The sequence below is a fragment of the Wyeomyia smithii genome, chromosome 1 (assembly GCF_029784165.1).
Source record: "Wyeomyia smithii strain HCP4-BCI-WySm-NY-G18 chromosome 1, ASM2978416v1, whole genome shotgun sequence".
Taxonomy (NCBI): Eukaryota; Metazoa; Arthropoda; class Insecta; order Diptera; family Culicidae; genus Wyeomyia; species Wyeomyia smithii.
The window spans coordinates 49,120,389-49,138,550 of NC_073694.1; the positions used below are offsets into that span (position 1 = coordinate 49,120,389).

The window sequence follows — 18,162 nt, forward strand, 5'->3', positions numbered from 1 at the left end:
CCACTTTAGATTTCTCATAAAGTAGAATCCTCAAAAACTAACTTAAAAGCTCTAAATTTCATATAGGTAACAGTCGGACATCTAGCTCAGAAAACAAAATTCGCGCATTGCTATATACGGTTACAACGGGACTCGTTCAGCAGCCAACCAATGTTTTTTTTTCATGACTAGCGAACCACTTTTTATTTTAATCCCTAAACAAAATCACTCACTACACAAAAAATTCTTTGATCTTTCAATTTTTCACCTCAAATTTCCAAATAACTGGCTTTAATTAGCAGAATATATGAGATGAATGTTTACAAATCCTGAATTTCAACTGTATGTATTTTCATCTATTTTCACTGCGTTGAAGAAAATCATAAGTTGCCAAATCAGTTTTTGTTATTACGAAAAAAATAATACTAAAAATGTTGAATTATTCCGACATAATTGACATAAATCGACAGCACTGTAGTGGTTTCCTAGGTTAGCAGTTTTGCACGTAAACAACTACAGCGGATATCTAGACAACTTAATACGACGATCTGCGGCTACGTTCATTCATGATAATGTATTTCATTCATGATTAACAGTGTGATGAATATGGGGGCGGCTTGAGATGAATAATTGAGCAGTGGTTTAAGTTTTGAGATGGATATGGAAGCGTTGTGAAAAATGGTTTGTATTACAAAATTCAGGATAAATCTAGCTAAGTTCACTGAATATACGATGCTAGGCGATTCCATAAGAGCACATAAGCGTATTTTGTTCATTCGTTCAATGATTTCGTGAAAATTTGGTGTTTAACCCGTGCATTCTTCGTGAATATCGGCTTAATGAGATGAATAATGGAACAACTACCCTAGATAGCTTTATAATTTTCACATCCATTAGTGTTAATATCTCCATTTTTGAAAAACTAAATCTCATCTTTGACGGCCTTCTCGTCGAGCTCCAAGAAACGTAGTACGTCACGAGTGATAACGTACGGCCCAGTGGACTTATTCAGCAACCGATAGCTCTTGCTGTCTGATGTGTGTTCGACATATGTCATCTTGGTGGACTTACCTAGAAACTTCTTCCTCTTCTGCGACGGAATTTACACGTATGCACCCTAACCGAAGATCTTCAGGTATTGCAAATCTGGTTTCTGGCCGAACCAGATCTCGTACGGTGTAGAACCAATCGATGATGACGGCTATCGGTTCTGAGGTAAGCCAAGCCATGCGCAGTCCCATCTCATTCAACGCCCTGTTCCTTCTTACAGCTACGCCATTGTGTTGAGGTGTTATTAATGTGGAATTTTCACGTAGCTGGTGTAATGTGGTCCCCGTGGTTCTGTGGTTAGCGATGTCGGTCGGCTAGCTCTCCCACACGGTTGTGATATCGGGTTCGATTCCCGATCAGGTTGAGGATCTTTTCGAGCTGGAAATTTTCTCGACTCAGCACTGGGGCACGGTGTATCGATGTACTTATCCTACAACATGCAGAATTTGCCGAAAACAATATCGATAACGAATTCTCTCAACTAACCTTAGTTGATCGAGACCGCATTAGCCCCCAAGGCTAGCGTGCGATATTGTTATTGTTTTGGTGTAATCGTCACCCTATTCTGAATGCATAACTTTCGGTTTTCGACCGAACGTGTTCTAAATTACCCTCACATACTCACAGATCTTGTCAGCTACCTCGTTATCGACACTTTTTCGTAACATTCGCAGTCCTTTACCATCAGCAGTCGAAGTTACCAGGCGAACACTCTCATCGATACTTACAAAGGAAACGTGATTTTTCAACAAATGTGGCGTGGCACCCGAATCGATTACCCACGCACTATCGTCCTTACGTTTAGCGGACCGAACCATAAAGTAAAAGACTTTGAACCGCATTTGCGCACTGTTTTTTTCTTGCCGTTTACTTCTTCTTATCTTCCTGACCGCAATTTTCAGCCAGGAAAACTGCAATTCGACGCCCATGCGCGACACTTGTTTGCGCTAGGTTGGCGAATGACTGGACCAATGGCGCAATATAGTTCCCACATGCGAACCATTAGCCTTCCAGCTACCGAACCCCTACCTCCTCATTGGTGCCAACCGGGATACGAGTAACTAGTAAGAAGATCGGGTAACCAACCCCGGTGAGACTATACTTTCCGTATACTTTCCGAAGAAGCAAGTTTAACATCGTAGCGCTGCAGGAGGTATGCTGGAAAGGGACGACGGTGCGTATGTATACTGCCGTAATCTCGCAGACTGACGTAAGCGCCACTTTTTCAAATATGGGGTTCTTATGCCAATTTGTTCGTTATTCGAAGACCCATATTTTGGTATCTTTCTTTTAGTTGTTACTTATACGTACATTGCATAAAATCAAGAAAACAAAATGGCGTATGCACCATTTCAATACAAAAGTGACAAGTAACCCGTTCGTTTTTGGGCCGTGTTGAAAAACTGATAAAATGGATGTACGTCATAATGTTGTATCACGGCAGTATAGGGATGGACACACCATCTACCAGAGTTGTGGTGACACACATGAGCTGAGCACAGTGATGAGTATGCAGAAGAGGGTAATTGGGTGGTGGCCGGTTAACCCTAGAATGTGCAGGTTAAGAATCAAGGGTCGATTCTTAAACATTAGCATTATAAACGTGCTCACCTCGGAAGTACTGCTGACGACAAAGAAGCATTCTACGCGCAGTTGGAACGTGAATACGAGCACTGGCCAAAACATTTGTAAAGATTGTCATCGGGGATTACAACGCTCAGGTCGGTCAGGAGAAGAAATTAAGACCGGTAATTCGACGATTCAGCGCACACCGGCTGGCACATTAAAATGGCCTAAGACTAATTGACTTCGCCGCCTCCAAGAGCATGGCCTCCAACATCGCCATGGTCTCCAACATCCAACATCGGTACACCTGGAGATCACCTAACCAAACAGAAACTCAAATCGACCACGTTTTGATAGATGGTGGGCACTTTTCAGACATTATTGACGTCAGAACACATCGGGGCGCTAACATCGACTCGGACCACTACCTAGTAATGGTGAAGATACGCCAAAAGCTATCCGTTGTGAACAACATACGGTATCGTTGCCCGCCAAGGTATAACCTCGCGCGGCTGAAGCAACCCGAAGTCGCCAAAAATTACGCGCGGGCAATAATCCTGCCAAAATGGAGGCAGCGCGGGCAATAATGCTGCGAAGAGCCACCCGTCAGAACGTGGAGCGGTACAAACAGAAACGGAGACAGCAAACCCAACTCTTCCAGGAAAAAAGCACCGACAGGAGGAGGAGGATGAGTGCGAAGAACTACAACAGCTGTACCGCTTTCATGAAACACGAAAGTTCTATCAGAGATTCAACGCATCCCGCAAAGGCTTTGTTCCGCGAGTCGAAATGTGCAGGGATATGGAGGGGAATATCTTGACTGATGATTGTTAGGTGATCGAAAGGTGGAGACAGCACTTCGAAGAACATCTGAATGGCGTACAGGCAGGAGACCAGAACAGCGACGTAGTAGACTCTGTCGGTGCAGCAAGCAACGGAGATGTGCCACCCCCGTCGATAAGCGAAGTTAATAATGCTATCCAAAGGCTTAAGAACAACAAGGCAGCTGGAAAGGACGGTATCGGAGCGGAGCTTCTCGAGATGGACCCGCGTAAGTTGACCAGTTGTTTGCATCGGCTGATGACTAAGATTTGGGAAACGGAATGCCTACCGGAGGAGTGGAAGGATGGGGTTATTTGCCCCATCTACAAGAAAGGCGACAAGCTAGATTGTGAAAACTACTGAGCGATCACTATCCTGAATGCCGCCTACAAAGTGATATCCCAAATAATTTTCCACCGGCTGTCACCACTAACCAACAGATTCGTGGAAAGTTACCAGGCCGGCTTCATGGAGGGTCGGTCCACAACGGACCAGATCTTTACTCTGCGGCAGATCCTCCAAAAATGCCGCGAATGTAGAGTCCCTACGCATCACCTCTTCATCGACTCCAAAGCCGCTTATGCCACGATTATTCGTGAAGAGTTATGGAGAATTCTTGACGAAAACGGCTTCCCCGGGAAGCTTACCAGACTGATGAAGGCTGCGATGGAGAATGTGCAGTGTTGTGTGAGGATTTCGGGTGGTCTATTCGACCCATTCGGATCCCGCAGGGGACTTCGACAAGGTGATGGTCTTTCCTGCCTGTTGTTCAATATTGCGCTAGAGGGTGTTGTGAGACGAGCGGGAATGGACACGCGGGGCACGATTTTCGTTAAATCCGGTCAATTAATCTGCTTTGCGGATGACGTAGACACTGTCGGCAGAACATTTGAGGTGGTGGCGGATCAGTACACCAGACTAAAATGTGAAGCAGAGAAGATTGGACTGAAGAAAAATTCGTCTAAAACGAAGTACCTACATGCTAGCGGGTGGTGCTGAGCGCGACAGGGCACGCCTAGATAGTGTTGTGATAATCGACGGTGATGAGTTTGAGGTAGCAGACGAGTTTGTGTACCTTGGCTCAATGGTAACTGAGAACAACGGTACTAGCCGTGAGATTAGGAGGCGAATAATCAGCGGGAGTCGTGCCTGCTATGGGCTCCACAAAAAATTACGGTCAAAACGTCTAAGTTCCCGCGTAAAGTGCCCCTTGCACAAAACGCTTATTAGACCAGTTGTTTTCTACGGGCATGAGACGTGGACAATGCTTGAAGAGGACCTGCGCTCGGAGTTTTCGAACGACGGGTGCTAAGAACCATCTTTGGCGGTGTACAGGAAAGTGGAGTGTGGAGACGGAGAATGAATCATGAGCTCGCGCAACTCTACGGTGAACCCAGCATTCAGAAAGTGGCCAAATCTGATGGATACGTTGGGCAGGGCATGTGGCGAGAACAACGTACAATTACCCTGCAAAATTGGTTCTCACCTCGAATCCGGTTGGTACGAGACGAAGAGGAGCACAAAGAGCAAGATTGTTAGACCAGATGGAGCATGATCTAGCAAGTACGGAGTGCCCGCGGGATTGGAGACGGGCAGCCATGAACCAATCAAATTGGCGGAATTATGCTGTGCAGGCCATGTCTTAGGACGTACGGCCATTTAAGTAAGTAAGCGCGACGTTTGCTCGTTGGGTAGTTCCTGGTTCTACGTAAGTACAGAGCTGCTACCTCCACAGCAACAACTTCACAAAGAACGACCTAATTGGTAGTTCGAATTGCTCAGCTTGACTCCATCGATTTAAAGCAGCAATTTTCAGATCAGGAGCTTACGGCTGGGCTCCATAACCTGTTTAATGCAGGCAGGAAGTCTTCGGATTGAACTAGTAATGAAAAAATATTTTATTCTTCGTTTGGATGCTATACAAACTACCCAACCCATTCATAAAGAATTGAATATTGCTGCGTTCCATCAAGGCACTGGTTGCCTAGGTTCGTCAACCTTAGAGTCCTTCATACTTACTTTCCTAGTGAAACATTCCTTAGGATTTCACCTGTGTCACAAAAAAAACTCGTCTTTAGTTTCTTGAGCGTCCTACACTTCCAAGATCCTGGTCTACTTCGAGTCAGTGGCTTTACTTGTACACTGGGCAAATAAAATGCTGATCGGAGTTGGCCAAATAACACGGAAGATCTGGTCCGATTCAACCTGTCAACTGATTATGATCTCTATTAATTGTTTTGAGTATTTTCCGTATGTTTTATCGAGGAACTCATTGAATTCTGTCCTTAGCGTCATCGGGTTTCGGCTTGATTCTCAATAAGCGGTTAGTGAAGGGGCTTACACCTAATCAAACACTCGATCTGTTTCCCTTGTATGACAAAACCAACAACTCGTTCACCTTCGTCGCCATCTCTAAAAATGAATGAGCACAAATTATCCATGTTTTCGGAAAGTAGGTTTATGTAATCTGCTTTCCTAGGCTACATACCCGCACTTTGGACCTAACGCTACCCATGAAATCCTTTGCAACATTTGCATAATCTTTCTTGAACTTTGTCACCCACTCTTTCTTCAAAACCTAGTCATTTTAGAAGGCCCACTATTTTTTATTCACATAACATTTACATAACATTTATTTGACACGGCACAAATACAATTTAATGTTTAACGGCGCCAATTATATCTGATGACTTAAAAACTAAAGCAAATTTTTTATCCTCGCTGCCGACTACGAGCTGAAATTAAGTCTAACTTAAAACTCGCATGGAATTTTCAATCGTTTCCAAGTCGTCTGATAATCGTCGAATGGCATGTATGGATTCGTACTGCTGAGCCACGATGTCGTGAGTTGGGACAGAGGCTCGTAGTCCTTGGGTCCTGGTTCTATTGTGCGGGGTCTGGTTGCTGGTTTTGTGCTTTAGGTTCAAACGTGTTCTTGTCGTTTTGTTGGGTGTAGACGGAGGGGAACGGGACTAGACTGGGGCATGGATGGATTTAAGGAAAACGTATATAAGGGTCATGTAGGGTAGGTCACGGCTCGCCAAGACATCACGAACAGGAACAGCTGGCCGTCTACCTCCGGCCTGAAGGGAAGCTACAAGTTTAGACCTGGCGTCACGGTGAACAGGGCATGACCAAACAACGTGCTCTATGTCGTGATAACCTTCACCACAGGCACAGATACCGCTTTCTTCGAGCCCAATACGACGGAGATGCGCGTCAAATCTATAGTGGTTGGACATAAGCCGAGACATCACGCAAATGAAATCTCGACCTACATCCAACCGCCTGAACCACGGGTTCGTCGATACCTTGGGAATTATGGAATGTAACCACCTTCCCAGTTCCCCTTTAGTCCATGAATTTTGCCAACTGATGATCGTATTCTGACGTACAAATGCGACAAATTCATTGTAAGCAATTGGTCTTTCATAAATATCGCCGTTTATTGCACCCACCTTAGCCAAAGAGTCCGCTTTCTCATTGCCCGGTATCGAGCAGTGAGAAGGGACCCACGCTAAGGTAATCTGAAACGATTTTTCGGATAAAGCACTCAAATGTTCCCGTATTTTCCCCAGGAAATACGGAGAGTGCTTAACATCTTTCATCGATCGGAGAGCCTCAATGGAACTGAGACTGTCCGTAAAGATGAAATAATGGTCCGTGGGCATTTTTTCGATAATCTCTAGGGTGTACTGAATTGCAGCTAATTCTGCGACGTAAACAGAAGCAGGATTATCGAGCTTATAGGAGACGGCTAAATGATTATTGAAGATACCGAAGCCAGTGGACCCATCCAGAAGTGATCCGTCAGTGTAGAACATATTGTCGCAGTTGATGTTTCGATATTTATTGGAAAAAATTTTAGGGATCTGCTGCACGCGTAAATGATCCGGGATTCCACGAATTTCTTCTATCATGGATGTATCGAAGAACACAGTAGAATCAGAAGTATTTAATAAGTTGACACGATTTGGAATATTCGGAGAAGGGTTAATATTCTGAGACATGTGATTGAAATACAATGTCATAAAACGGGTTTGTGAATTAAGTTCGATTAACCTTTCAAAATTTTCAATCACGGGACGGTTCAAGACCTCACATTTGATAAGAATACGAGAAGACATACTCCAGAAGCGGGTTTTCAATGGTAGTACTCCAGCTAAGATCTCCAAACTCATCGTATGGGTCGATTGCATGCAACCCAAGGCGATACGCAAACAACGATATTGTATTCGCTTCAGTTTGATCAGATGTGTGTTTGCTGCGGAGCGGAAGCAGAAACACCCGTATTCAATTACAGACAATATCGTTGTTTGGTAAAGCCTTATAAGGTCTCCTGGGTGGGCTCCCCACCATTGTCCGGTTATTGTACGAAGAAAATTCACCCTTTGTTGACATTTTTTCATCAGATACCTCACGTGACAACCCCAGGTGCCTTTAGAGTCGAACCAGACACCAAGATATTTGTGTACCAAAACCTGAGAAATCGTTTTACCCATTAATTGTGTTTGAAGCTGAGCAGGTTCATGCTTCCTAGAAAAAACTACTATCTCAGTCTTCTCCGGAGAGAGTTCGATACCTAGCTGTAAAGCCCAAGCAGACAAATTGTCCAAGGTATCTTGCAATGGTCCTTGCAAATCGGCAGCTTTGGCTCCTGTAACAGAGATTACACTGTCGTCTGCAAGTTGTCTTATCGTGCATGAATTTGCCAGACATTCGTCGATGTCATTTACATAAAAGTTGTAAAGAAGGGGGCTTAAACATGAGCCCTGGGGAAGACCCATGTAGCTAATGCGAAAAGTTGCCAAATCGCCATGCGTAAAATGCATGTGCTTTTCGGACAACAAATTGTGCAAAAAATTGTTCAAAATTGGAGAAAATCCTTGTCGGTGAAGTTTACCCGAAAGAATGTCAATAGAAACGGAATCAAAAGCCCCCTTAATGTCCAAGAATGCAGACGCCATTTGTTCTTTGCGAGCATACGCCAACTGAATATCTGTTGAAAGCAACGCAAGACAATCATTCGTCCCTTTGGCACGGCGGAAGCCAAATTGAGTATCTGATAGTAGACCATTTCATTCGACCCAGTGGTCTAAACGACGGAGTATCATTTTTTTCATCAACTTCCGGATACAGGATAGCATTGCAATCGGCCTATAAGAGTTGTGATCAGAAGCTGGTTTCCCTGGTTTTTGGATGGCGATCACCTTCACTTGCCTCCAATCCTGCGGTACAATGTTTTGCTCCAGGAACTTATTGAACAAGTTCAACAAGCGCCTCTTGGCATTGCCGGGTAGATTCTTCAACAAGTTGAATTTGATTCTATCTAACCCAGGCGCGTTATTGTTACAGGACAGGAGGGCAACTGAAAATTCTGCCATCGTAAAACGTGATTCTATCGCGTCGTGGCCCGGAGACGCATCGCGAACAATATTTTGCTCAGGAACAGAGTCCGGACATACATTCCTGGCAAAATCAAATATCCACCTACTTGAAGACTCCTCGCTTTCGTTGACCGTTACGCGATTCCGCATTCTTCGGGCTGTGTTCCAAAGAGTGCTCATCGATGTCTCCCTCGACGTCTGGTTTACGAACCGACGCCAATATCCGCGTTTCTTTGCTTTAGCCAAGCTTTTAAGCTTGGTATCAAGCTCCGAATACCGTAAATAGTCGCCAGGTATACCTCCCTTCTGGTAGGCAACGCGGCGTCGAGAATCAAGCCCGCGAGGAGGTTGTATTCTTCAAGTGGTGGATGATGTTGAATCGAATCGACCGCTCTTGAAATCATTTCCTCGTATAACTTCCAATCGACATTCCGTGTGAGGTCATACGGAATGTCAATTGGTCGCATGCGGGTTGACCCGTTTGTAATTGAAATAAGAATGGGCAGATGGTCGCTACCGTGAGGATCGAGGATTACCTTCCATGTGCAATCCAACCGTAGCGACGTCGAACATAAGGATAGATCCAAAGCGCTTGGGCGCGCTGGAGGTTTCGGGATACGTGTCATTTCACCGTTGTTTAAAATAGTCATGTCGAAGTCATCGCAAAGGTTATAGATTAAAGAGGAGCGGTTATCATTGTAAGGGGAACCCCAAGCCACGCCATGAGAGTTGAAGTCTCCCAAAATCAAACGTGGTGAGGGAAGAAGTTCTATTAAATCAAAGAGCAGCCGTTGCCCAACCTGTGCTCTGGGAGGAATATATATTGAGGCAATACAAAGCTCTTTACCTTGTATTGTCATTTGACATGCGACAACTTCGATGCCTGGAATCGAGGGGAGGTTAATACGATAGAAAGAATAGCACTTTTTAATCCCTAAAAGTACTCCTCCATATGGGGTGTCTCGATCAAGGCGAATAATATTAAAATCATGGAAGTTGAGATCAATATTTGAAGTAAGCCAAGTTTCACAAAGGGAAAATGCATCGAATTTGTTTTTATTTATCAAAACTTTAAACGAATCAATTTTTGGTAGAATACTTCTACAATTCCACTGTAAGACAGAGATAGAATCCTTCATATACGCAGTTGAATTAGGCATCGAAGGATACAATCGCTGCAAGGAGGGGCCATTGGGCAGTCAACTGCTTCAAAAATGATCTAACTGTTGGGAGGAGCGCTGTAAGAAAGTTTTTAATTGGATCAGGTATATTGAAATTTTCGAAAATCCAGTCCACAATATTAGAAAAATTCACCAATCCAGCATTTGTTTTGTCAACTGGATGTGCAAAAGGAGCAACTGGGGTTTTAGATGTTCCAGGAAGTGCTGGGAACTCCTTCTGAGACTTTAAATTGCCAAGCCCAGGAGGGGTTTGCTTCGGTTTTTCCGTAGCACCTTTAGTTTTGGTTGTACTGTTCTTTCCACTTTGGGAAATCTTAGGACCTTTTCTGGGAAGCTTAGGGGAGGAAAGATTCTTCCTTTTTCTAGACTCCCCAAGATTGGCAAAAGAAGTTCCCTCTAGTGGTTCGTCAGAGTCGGTTTCATCTGAAGACAACAGATCAAAGGGGTTCGCTGTTATGGTAGAAGTGGTCGTGGTCTTCTTGAGCATATCAGCGTAAGAACGCTTTGAACGCTCTTTGAGAGACCGTTTCAATTTATCCTTGCGCTGCATGTACACCGCGCATGTGGAGAGCTCATGCTGATTCTCCCCGCAGTGGATACATTTTTCAGCATTCGCACTACAGGAATCGTCGGCATGGTTCTCTCCACACTTACCGCACCGTGCCTTATTGCAACAGTAGGCGGCTGTGTGACCTAACTGCTTGCAATTGGTGCAGTTCATTAAACGGGGCACAAATAAGCGCACAGGAAGACGAACCCGGTGGATCAAGACGTGGCTCGGCAATGCAGAGCCGGCGAACGTGACACGAAACGAGTCTGACGGAAAGTATACTTTTTTGTCGCCGACGAGCGACACAGATCGCAGTTGTTTAACCTCTAATACCTTAACCTCAGGAAGGCTGCTGTTTTTAAAACAGCCTACAGCATTCTTCAAGAGGCACTTGACGGACAAACTCGGATCGGTCACGACGCCGTCGATCTCCACGTCTCGGGCCGGTATGTATACGCGATACTCCCGAGTAAAGAGCTCGAAACAAGCTATATCGTTGGCCTGTTTCAGGTCATTGACCACACACGGAGCTTGTTTGGTCTGACCTTGATTATTTCAGTCACGGCCTTGAAGCGTGACGTCACGTCTTTCGAAATTTGTAATATGTTCAGGGATTTCGACTTAGGTCCTGCTTTTGGCCGGAAATATACAACGAAACGTGAACCTGCTGTTTCGTCAAGGTAGAGCCTGGCACGAGGGGGAACTGAAGAGTGAACAGCGGGGGAAGGAGCAGGAGGGACAGGGTCAGGAGGGTTCGGTGTCGGAGGATCGACTTCCATTGTGCTAAGGCTAGCGCCCTAACACCGACAAGAAACACGTACCTTTTCTTGATTTCGAGCGATGCTCAAGTTGTCTTCGACAATGTGGTCACGTAATCGTTGGGTGCAGCAGCCGGCAGCCGGCAGCTGTGCGGATTTACACTTTCTTCTTTGTTTGTAGCTCTGGTTGTCTTCATCACAGCTAAACACCGAAACGATCGGTTCAGCAGCGGCGGTTCAGCTACGCAGCAACAAAGCAAACAATAGCGGATGACCTTCAAAGCGGAATTATTTGGCACTGCAGAGCACTCGTTAGACCGGGACCGGGCAAGCGATGCCTTTTGTTCGATTACTTTTTGCGAATATATCGAGACGACCGATAAACACAACCGATGCGCTTGGTTGTTCGACTCGGAATGAAAAAGAAGGCCCACTATGTTGTTCGGAGCTTGCTCTTTATATTCATCCCGATTTTTTTCTACTGAGCGAAGCTCTGTCGAGTTTGGCATATTTGCTATCTTCGGTTCAAAAAATAGGTGATTCTTGTCGTGTCTGGCGTCCATATTTTGTTCGCTTTCTAAATTTTATCTCCCGTCGTTTAGCAATCAACTGTTCGCTAACACGTTCCTCCAAAAACTGACTCTCAGCACGCTCTCAGACAAGAATCCCGGCCATGCACGCAAGGTACATAATTCTTACCATACGCATATACATGCATATACACTAGGGTGGGACAAAAACTAAATGTTAGCTCCCATGCACTTTTCGTGTTCCTTATGGGTCCCATAACAACTGTGTAACTTTTCAGATCGATCGATGAAACGCCCGATGTGCGCCCGATTTTTAAAGTTTCCATACGATTTTATATGGGAAAATTCACTTTTTCAAAACTTATTCTCTAGAAATTCCCAGTTGGGTCCTAAAAATATATCGATACATGATATTTGTAGGAAATTTTCCTGGGTTCATCGTAGCGCCTTACAGTCTTCAGAAGAGTTTTTCTCAGGAAAATTTCCTATAAATATCATGTATCGATATATTCTTAGGACCCAACTGGGAATTTATAGAGAATAAGTGCATGGGAGCGAAAAAATAACACCATCGCTTTTTTCCCATATAACCGTGTCCCAGTCTAATATACATCCTGACTCAAGCTCACTCAGCTAAATTCAAGCTATCTCACCCTCTCTCGATCAATGCTGGAAAGAACCTCTATTGCAAACTCACACACATTCTCTTGAATGTCAACTTACAGTGATATATTCATAATGTTAACAAAGCTATACCGTCATGATACACTGAAGAAGTAAGTGGTTCAGAAATCATGGTATTTATGACATGTTTTTTTTTTATTTTATTATTTTTTTTACTATCTTCACTACACTCCTGAGGGTTTTTTTACATATTTGGCTGTTAATGGTGCCGATTGTTACGCTAAATTTGCTGCACTCATAGATCGCTTCCTACCCTAAGTACTTCTTGGCAAATTTGTCGACCTGTTTCTTCTGGAAAGCAGCACGGCCCGCTTCATTGTCGGCTGGACAAATCAGACGGTAGAATTAATCTTCTTTACCACGCATCGAATCAAAAGAATCGGTATGCCTTATTCCCTTTATTGACTTCATGACTTTTCTTCTACTGTTAGGTCACCTGGGTCACCTTAAACAATTTATCTCGCGAAACACGATGAAATGGTCGTATCCCAACTGTTTCGTGGTTCACCTATGAGGCTGGCCAGGAGTTTCGATGGTCGGTTGTTTTTCGTCAAAACACTTCATGCTTGGAAGCCATCTCGATAACCGCTTGACAAATTGTTACGAAATTCTGCACATGTAAATATTACACTCTAAACAAGTTTTAAGCGCAGTCTTTTTAATTATTACTCACGCAATAAAACTTTTTGCACAAAAGAAATTGTTTCATTTTTTTCGAGTACGATCTTTAATAGAGACTGGACAAAATTTCAATTGAGGTCTTTTGGTTAGAACAAAAGTTTGCACACCTATCTAGCTTATAATCTTCAGTAGGTACTTTGAATTGGTTGGGAATTTTGTTAGCCTCAAGAGCAATTTTTTAGAACGACGTATGTATTTTGGCACACATTTTATTCAAATACTGTAGCTTTGTTTTTTATCAAAAGAGAAAACCAAACATTAAAAAGAATATAATTTTAACACGATTGTTTATTTTATGTAGATTTTGTTGGGTTTTTTCAATTATTTATTTTTGATATATTTTTCTATATTAGTTTTTTTCAGCTCGTTAAGTAATTGTTCTATACAACCAATTATTCCTGACAATAATGATTCGAATGAAGTAACTTGCTCAACCGCATATACTATTTCAAAAATTCATTCAAATAGTTTTCTAACCGTGAAAAAAGTCAGTTTGTAAAGTTGTCATTTTTTTTCAACTGATCTCTAATTTTGTACTAGTTCTCTATTTTTATGATAAGACAGAACTTTTTCAAAACTATTACCAAACACTGTTCATTTCTTTCCTTCTGTTCTGGAATATTTCGAAGAAATTGTTTCGATTTCAAACGTTTCCACAATATCTACCGATCTTCTTACTTACCCTACCAAACCCTCCACCTCGCCCAAGCACCCCGCCACATCGGGCAACCTTGCCGGGTTCGAAGCCGTGTAAACCTGCACTCGCCATAAAAAGGCCTGATGCGACATCACAATCGGCACATCGTTCGCCATCTCGCCGTGTGGGGAAGCTGCAAGCGAAATCGTTGAAAGCCCTTTTTTGGCCGTCAGCGCAGCGGCAGCACCGTCAGCATCAGTATGTATTTTCCCTAGATGTCAACTCGTATAATATCACCATCGCCGTCGTCGGTCGGTCGGTCGGTCGGTTCGGCACGATTAAAGTTGCAGGGTAGGTACCTTTGCGGAGTTATACGAATTGTATGGGAATCGAAACTCGCAACAGACAAAACGTGAAATTCTCTGACTAGGTACGACAGTTCTGCAAAATAAGTACACACAGAGCGAGACAGAGTAAAAAAAACCGTCATTCAACAATATTGCAATAAATCGTGATCGGCTGGCCAAAAGTGGAAGTCGAATTAATATCAATAAATTTTTGCCTTATTTGCGAGAATGGCTAACATTGCCAGTCAATCTCGGATGACGTGTGAGTGTGTGGACGGTTTAGGGATCCCGACGAAACCTTGACTGTTTGATGATGCATTTTTTGAATTCTATGGAGACCAATTTCAGCAGGTCAAATATTACGATTCGTACATAAAAACCAACAATCAAGTTATTGTTTACGAAATCCTCTTTGTGCCGAATAGGATTTTTATGCTGCATGAGAAGATTTCACCTCAGGAAAAATTCTTTCAATTTAAACCAGTTTCCATTTTCGGATGCATTTCTGTTATCCACCGGCTCTCTTCCACGCAGCGCTTCAATCTTGATAAGTGACTTTTTCTGGGAAACCATAAACAGTCATGCAATCTCCGCTTGTTTCTCATCTTTTTTCCCGTATGATAGCATTCCAATAGAGGAAAAGCGATTCATATCTCACCTGAGAAAGGACCAAACTGACTAGTCGGTAGTTTGCTCCGATCAATCGGCCCCATTGCCATTAGTTGCTGTTGTGCATTGTATGCGATCGTGACAAATTGCTGATATCTTTCTCGGGGCGACCTTCACCAGAAAGGCAAGAGCCAGAGTTGAGTTTGCCCCTTCGATGGCAGAGCATCATCCACCGGGGAATTATAATTTTATCACGTGCAATTACCACGAAATCAACCACCTTAAAAGGTTTTCCGTCTCATTTGGTTCAACTGTTTTTGGTACTGTCGAGAGCTGTTAAAGCAATAAATAAGCAATTAGTTCCATGCATTTCTCCTGTTTTTTTTTTGTTCATGTCGTTGTTATTTTGTCTGTTTTCTTTTTATTTACAGCCTGCAACTGTAATGGCCATGCGCGAAAATGTCGCTTCAATCTGGAACTGTACAAGCTGTCCGGGCGGGTTTCCGGAGGAGTTTGCATCGACTGCCGGCACGATACCACCGGCCGGCACTGCCACTACTGCCGGGAGGGCTTCTACAAGGATCCGTCGAAGGCGATCACGCACAAGAAGGCATGCAAGCGTAAGTGTGATTTTGAGAGTATATTAAATCATAACTGATAGGTTAAATATACATTCAACTTATATTTTTTATTTGAGTTTACAGTGAATATTACCTTTTAATGTTGATGGCAACGCTGGATAAAATCAATTCTTAAGTAGTCATGCGATAATTATGCCTGGAACCAGCTCACTACTGACGCTCTGGAACCAAGAAGAGCGCTATGGTTGCTCAGAATTATTAGCAAATTTCATTCTACTTTTCACGTTGGCGAACATCGTTTGTTGAAACTAACTGAAATTACTCACACGTCACGAAGAGTAACCGTCTGCATGGTGTTGATTTATTCGTCATTTGTTTGTTTTGTCTCGCTCGGTGCCAATTCACTGCCTGCTAAACGCAAATCAGTGCGACATCAGTTCGTCAAAATGATCATTTATATCAATAACAGTGAGCCCGAACGGCTGTTGATTCTTCTGCACCCTGACAGACAGACAGTGATGACAGTTTGATGACTTTGGCGAGTTCAAACTCGAGCGTTCAGTAAACTGCAGTACACAGCTTCGCTAACTGTTTAGAATAATTCAACTACGACACTAGTTGAAAAAAAGGTTAGAGTGTGTGAACTACACTTCTCTAGTGACAGTTACATATGAGCGTGGAAGTACATTCGATTGCTTGTCAGTGATCTAGAAACATGTTCTTTCTCTGTGCTCTGTTTGACAGTATCGAATAAATTAGCTTCGAATTTGTTTTCGCTTGTGAAACATGGGAGATGAATTGAAGCTGATTTAATGTTCACACCCACAGAAAACTTGTACTGGTGGTACAACATTAAAGAGATAATGAATTGTCATACAAAACCGAGAACTTGATTCGAAGACTGGGTAAAATTCCACCCAAACACATTCCAGACGGTTTACGGTTGTGTGTTACCTGTACCTGCCAAGTTGTTGCGGTTTTAGCACTACACTTCGCTCCCCGGTGTTGTTGCTCCAGAGCGTTCGGTGTCGGAGCAGGTTTGCCACACCAGCGCCGTTTTGTCTACGGCTGCCTGCCTGCTGGGTTGCTGTGGATACACGCATCATCAACTTCCAAAGTGGGTGAGCACCGAGAGCAGGGCGAGCATCATCAGTCAGTTGCAGGTGCAGGTGGCTGCTGACGGTTTTATTCATCAGTCAGGAATCGACTTTCTTCTCTACCAGGGCAATTGGAGTAACCCCAGAGTATAGTGTGTGCTACTAACAAGACGCATATGACCGTGCCCCGCACCAAGGTTCAGCGGTATGAGTAGGGTTCAAAGTCAAGATCAGACACGCTTTTTGAACGTGTCGCAGTTGCACAGGTCGGTACGGAACTGCTACTGCTGCTACTTAACGAAGTGCACCACTCGAGACCTTTTTCCAGATGGAAACCAACCACGCAACGGTGCCTTTTTGATGTGTAGCTAGGTTGCACTTGTGACAGTACTTGTGCGAAATGAAAATATACGGAATCAGTCGGGAGAGTAGAAGTTTTTTTCATATCCTCTTAATGGAATACTATCATGGAGACGCCTCGTTGCTGTTAGAATTATTTTTTACACCAATCTTTAAGAGTCTATTATATTGCCTTCTTCTGATGGTACCATCATTTTCTGAAAAATATATTAGAGCTGAGTCGACATGACACTAAAAAAAACATTGCAAAAAATGACATTTCTTGAGTTTTGTTTCGCTACCTATTCACTATATTCTATATTCATTTATATACTGTTGCTTCTTATTTTGCGTATGTTAGAAAACGGCGAAGAAAACAAAAACACTTCTCTGGTGCATTCTGATGAATAGGTTAGGTATAAATGGCGTGTCTATTTGTTACCTCTAAAAACATTCACATACCGAATTTGGTTGTATTTTCTTGATTGGTTCTTGAGCTGTGCGAAATTTGTGTTTCATTTGTATGGGACCCCTCTCTTATAGAAGAGGGAGGGGCGTCGAACTATTATGGACATATTTGTTACCTTTATCGGCACCATAAACCCCTACATACAAATTTTCACGTTGATCTGTTCGGTAGTGTTCGAGCCTATATGGATCAGCGGACCGGGCTGGATTTTTATATATATATATAGATTACAACATCAAAATTTAGAAACTCAAGAGTGAATATACTTTTATTGGATTGCAGCGTTCATGTAAATCAGCGGTTCTCAACCTGGGGTACGCGTACCCCGGGGGTACTCGAAAACCTTCAGGGGGTACGCGAAAGAAAAATCAGTAATGGCGGACAAAGCAATTATTCTCTATAACACTTCATTTGTTAGTCAATCTAGCCCCTAAAACATGACTGTAGCAATCAAACAAGCTATAGTTTAAATTGGAACCTTAACTAGACTACCACAACATGAATAACCATTACTCTCTCCTACTCTGCAAGAACATTCCAACCCGGGGGTACAATTGATATGAAAAATATCGCCCAGGGGTACGCGGCAAAAAAAGGTTGAGAACCGCTGATGTAAATCTATTTTAACAAATGAAAGTTTGGATGAGAAAGGCTGGGTCTGACCGCTAGGTGGATTAATTTAGGTTTTTTTTACACAGAGTACTTTTTTGAAACATTTTGTAAATTTGTTTTGTATTTTTTTTTTATTTTTTACAGCCATACCTCGATATAAGGCAAACTCGATATAACGTAACTCGATATTACGTAGCTTTTACCTTGATATAACGTAGCTTTTTAAAATGTATTGAAATTGAAAATAAATGATACAGTAACTGTTTTTGGGCTAGAAATTGCT

General features: G+C 43.1%; 1 protein-coding gene across 15 annotated transcripts in view; it reads left to right on the forward strand.

Moving 5' to 3' along the window:
* The window catches only part of LOC129720388 (netrin-B-like), a 214,373-nt gene that overhangs the window by 164,325 nt on the left and 31,886 nt on the right, over window positions 1–18,162 (forward strand). For all 15 annotated transcript variants that reach the window (XM_055671895.1, XM_055671866.1, XM_055671858.1 and 12 more), the window contains one exon: window positions 15,213–15,401. In XM_055671895.1, coding sequence (XP_055527870.1) covers window positions 15,213–15,401 — 189 coding nt within the window. The remainder of the gene's footprint in view (window positions 1–15,212; window positions 15,402–18,162) is intronic.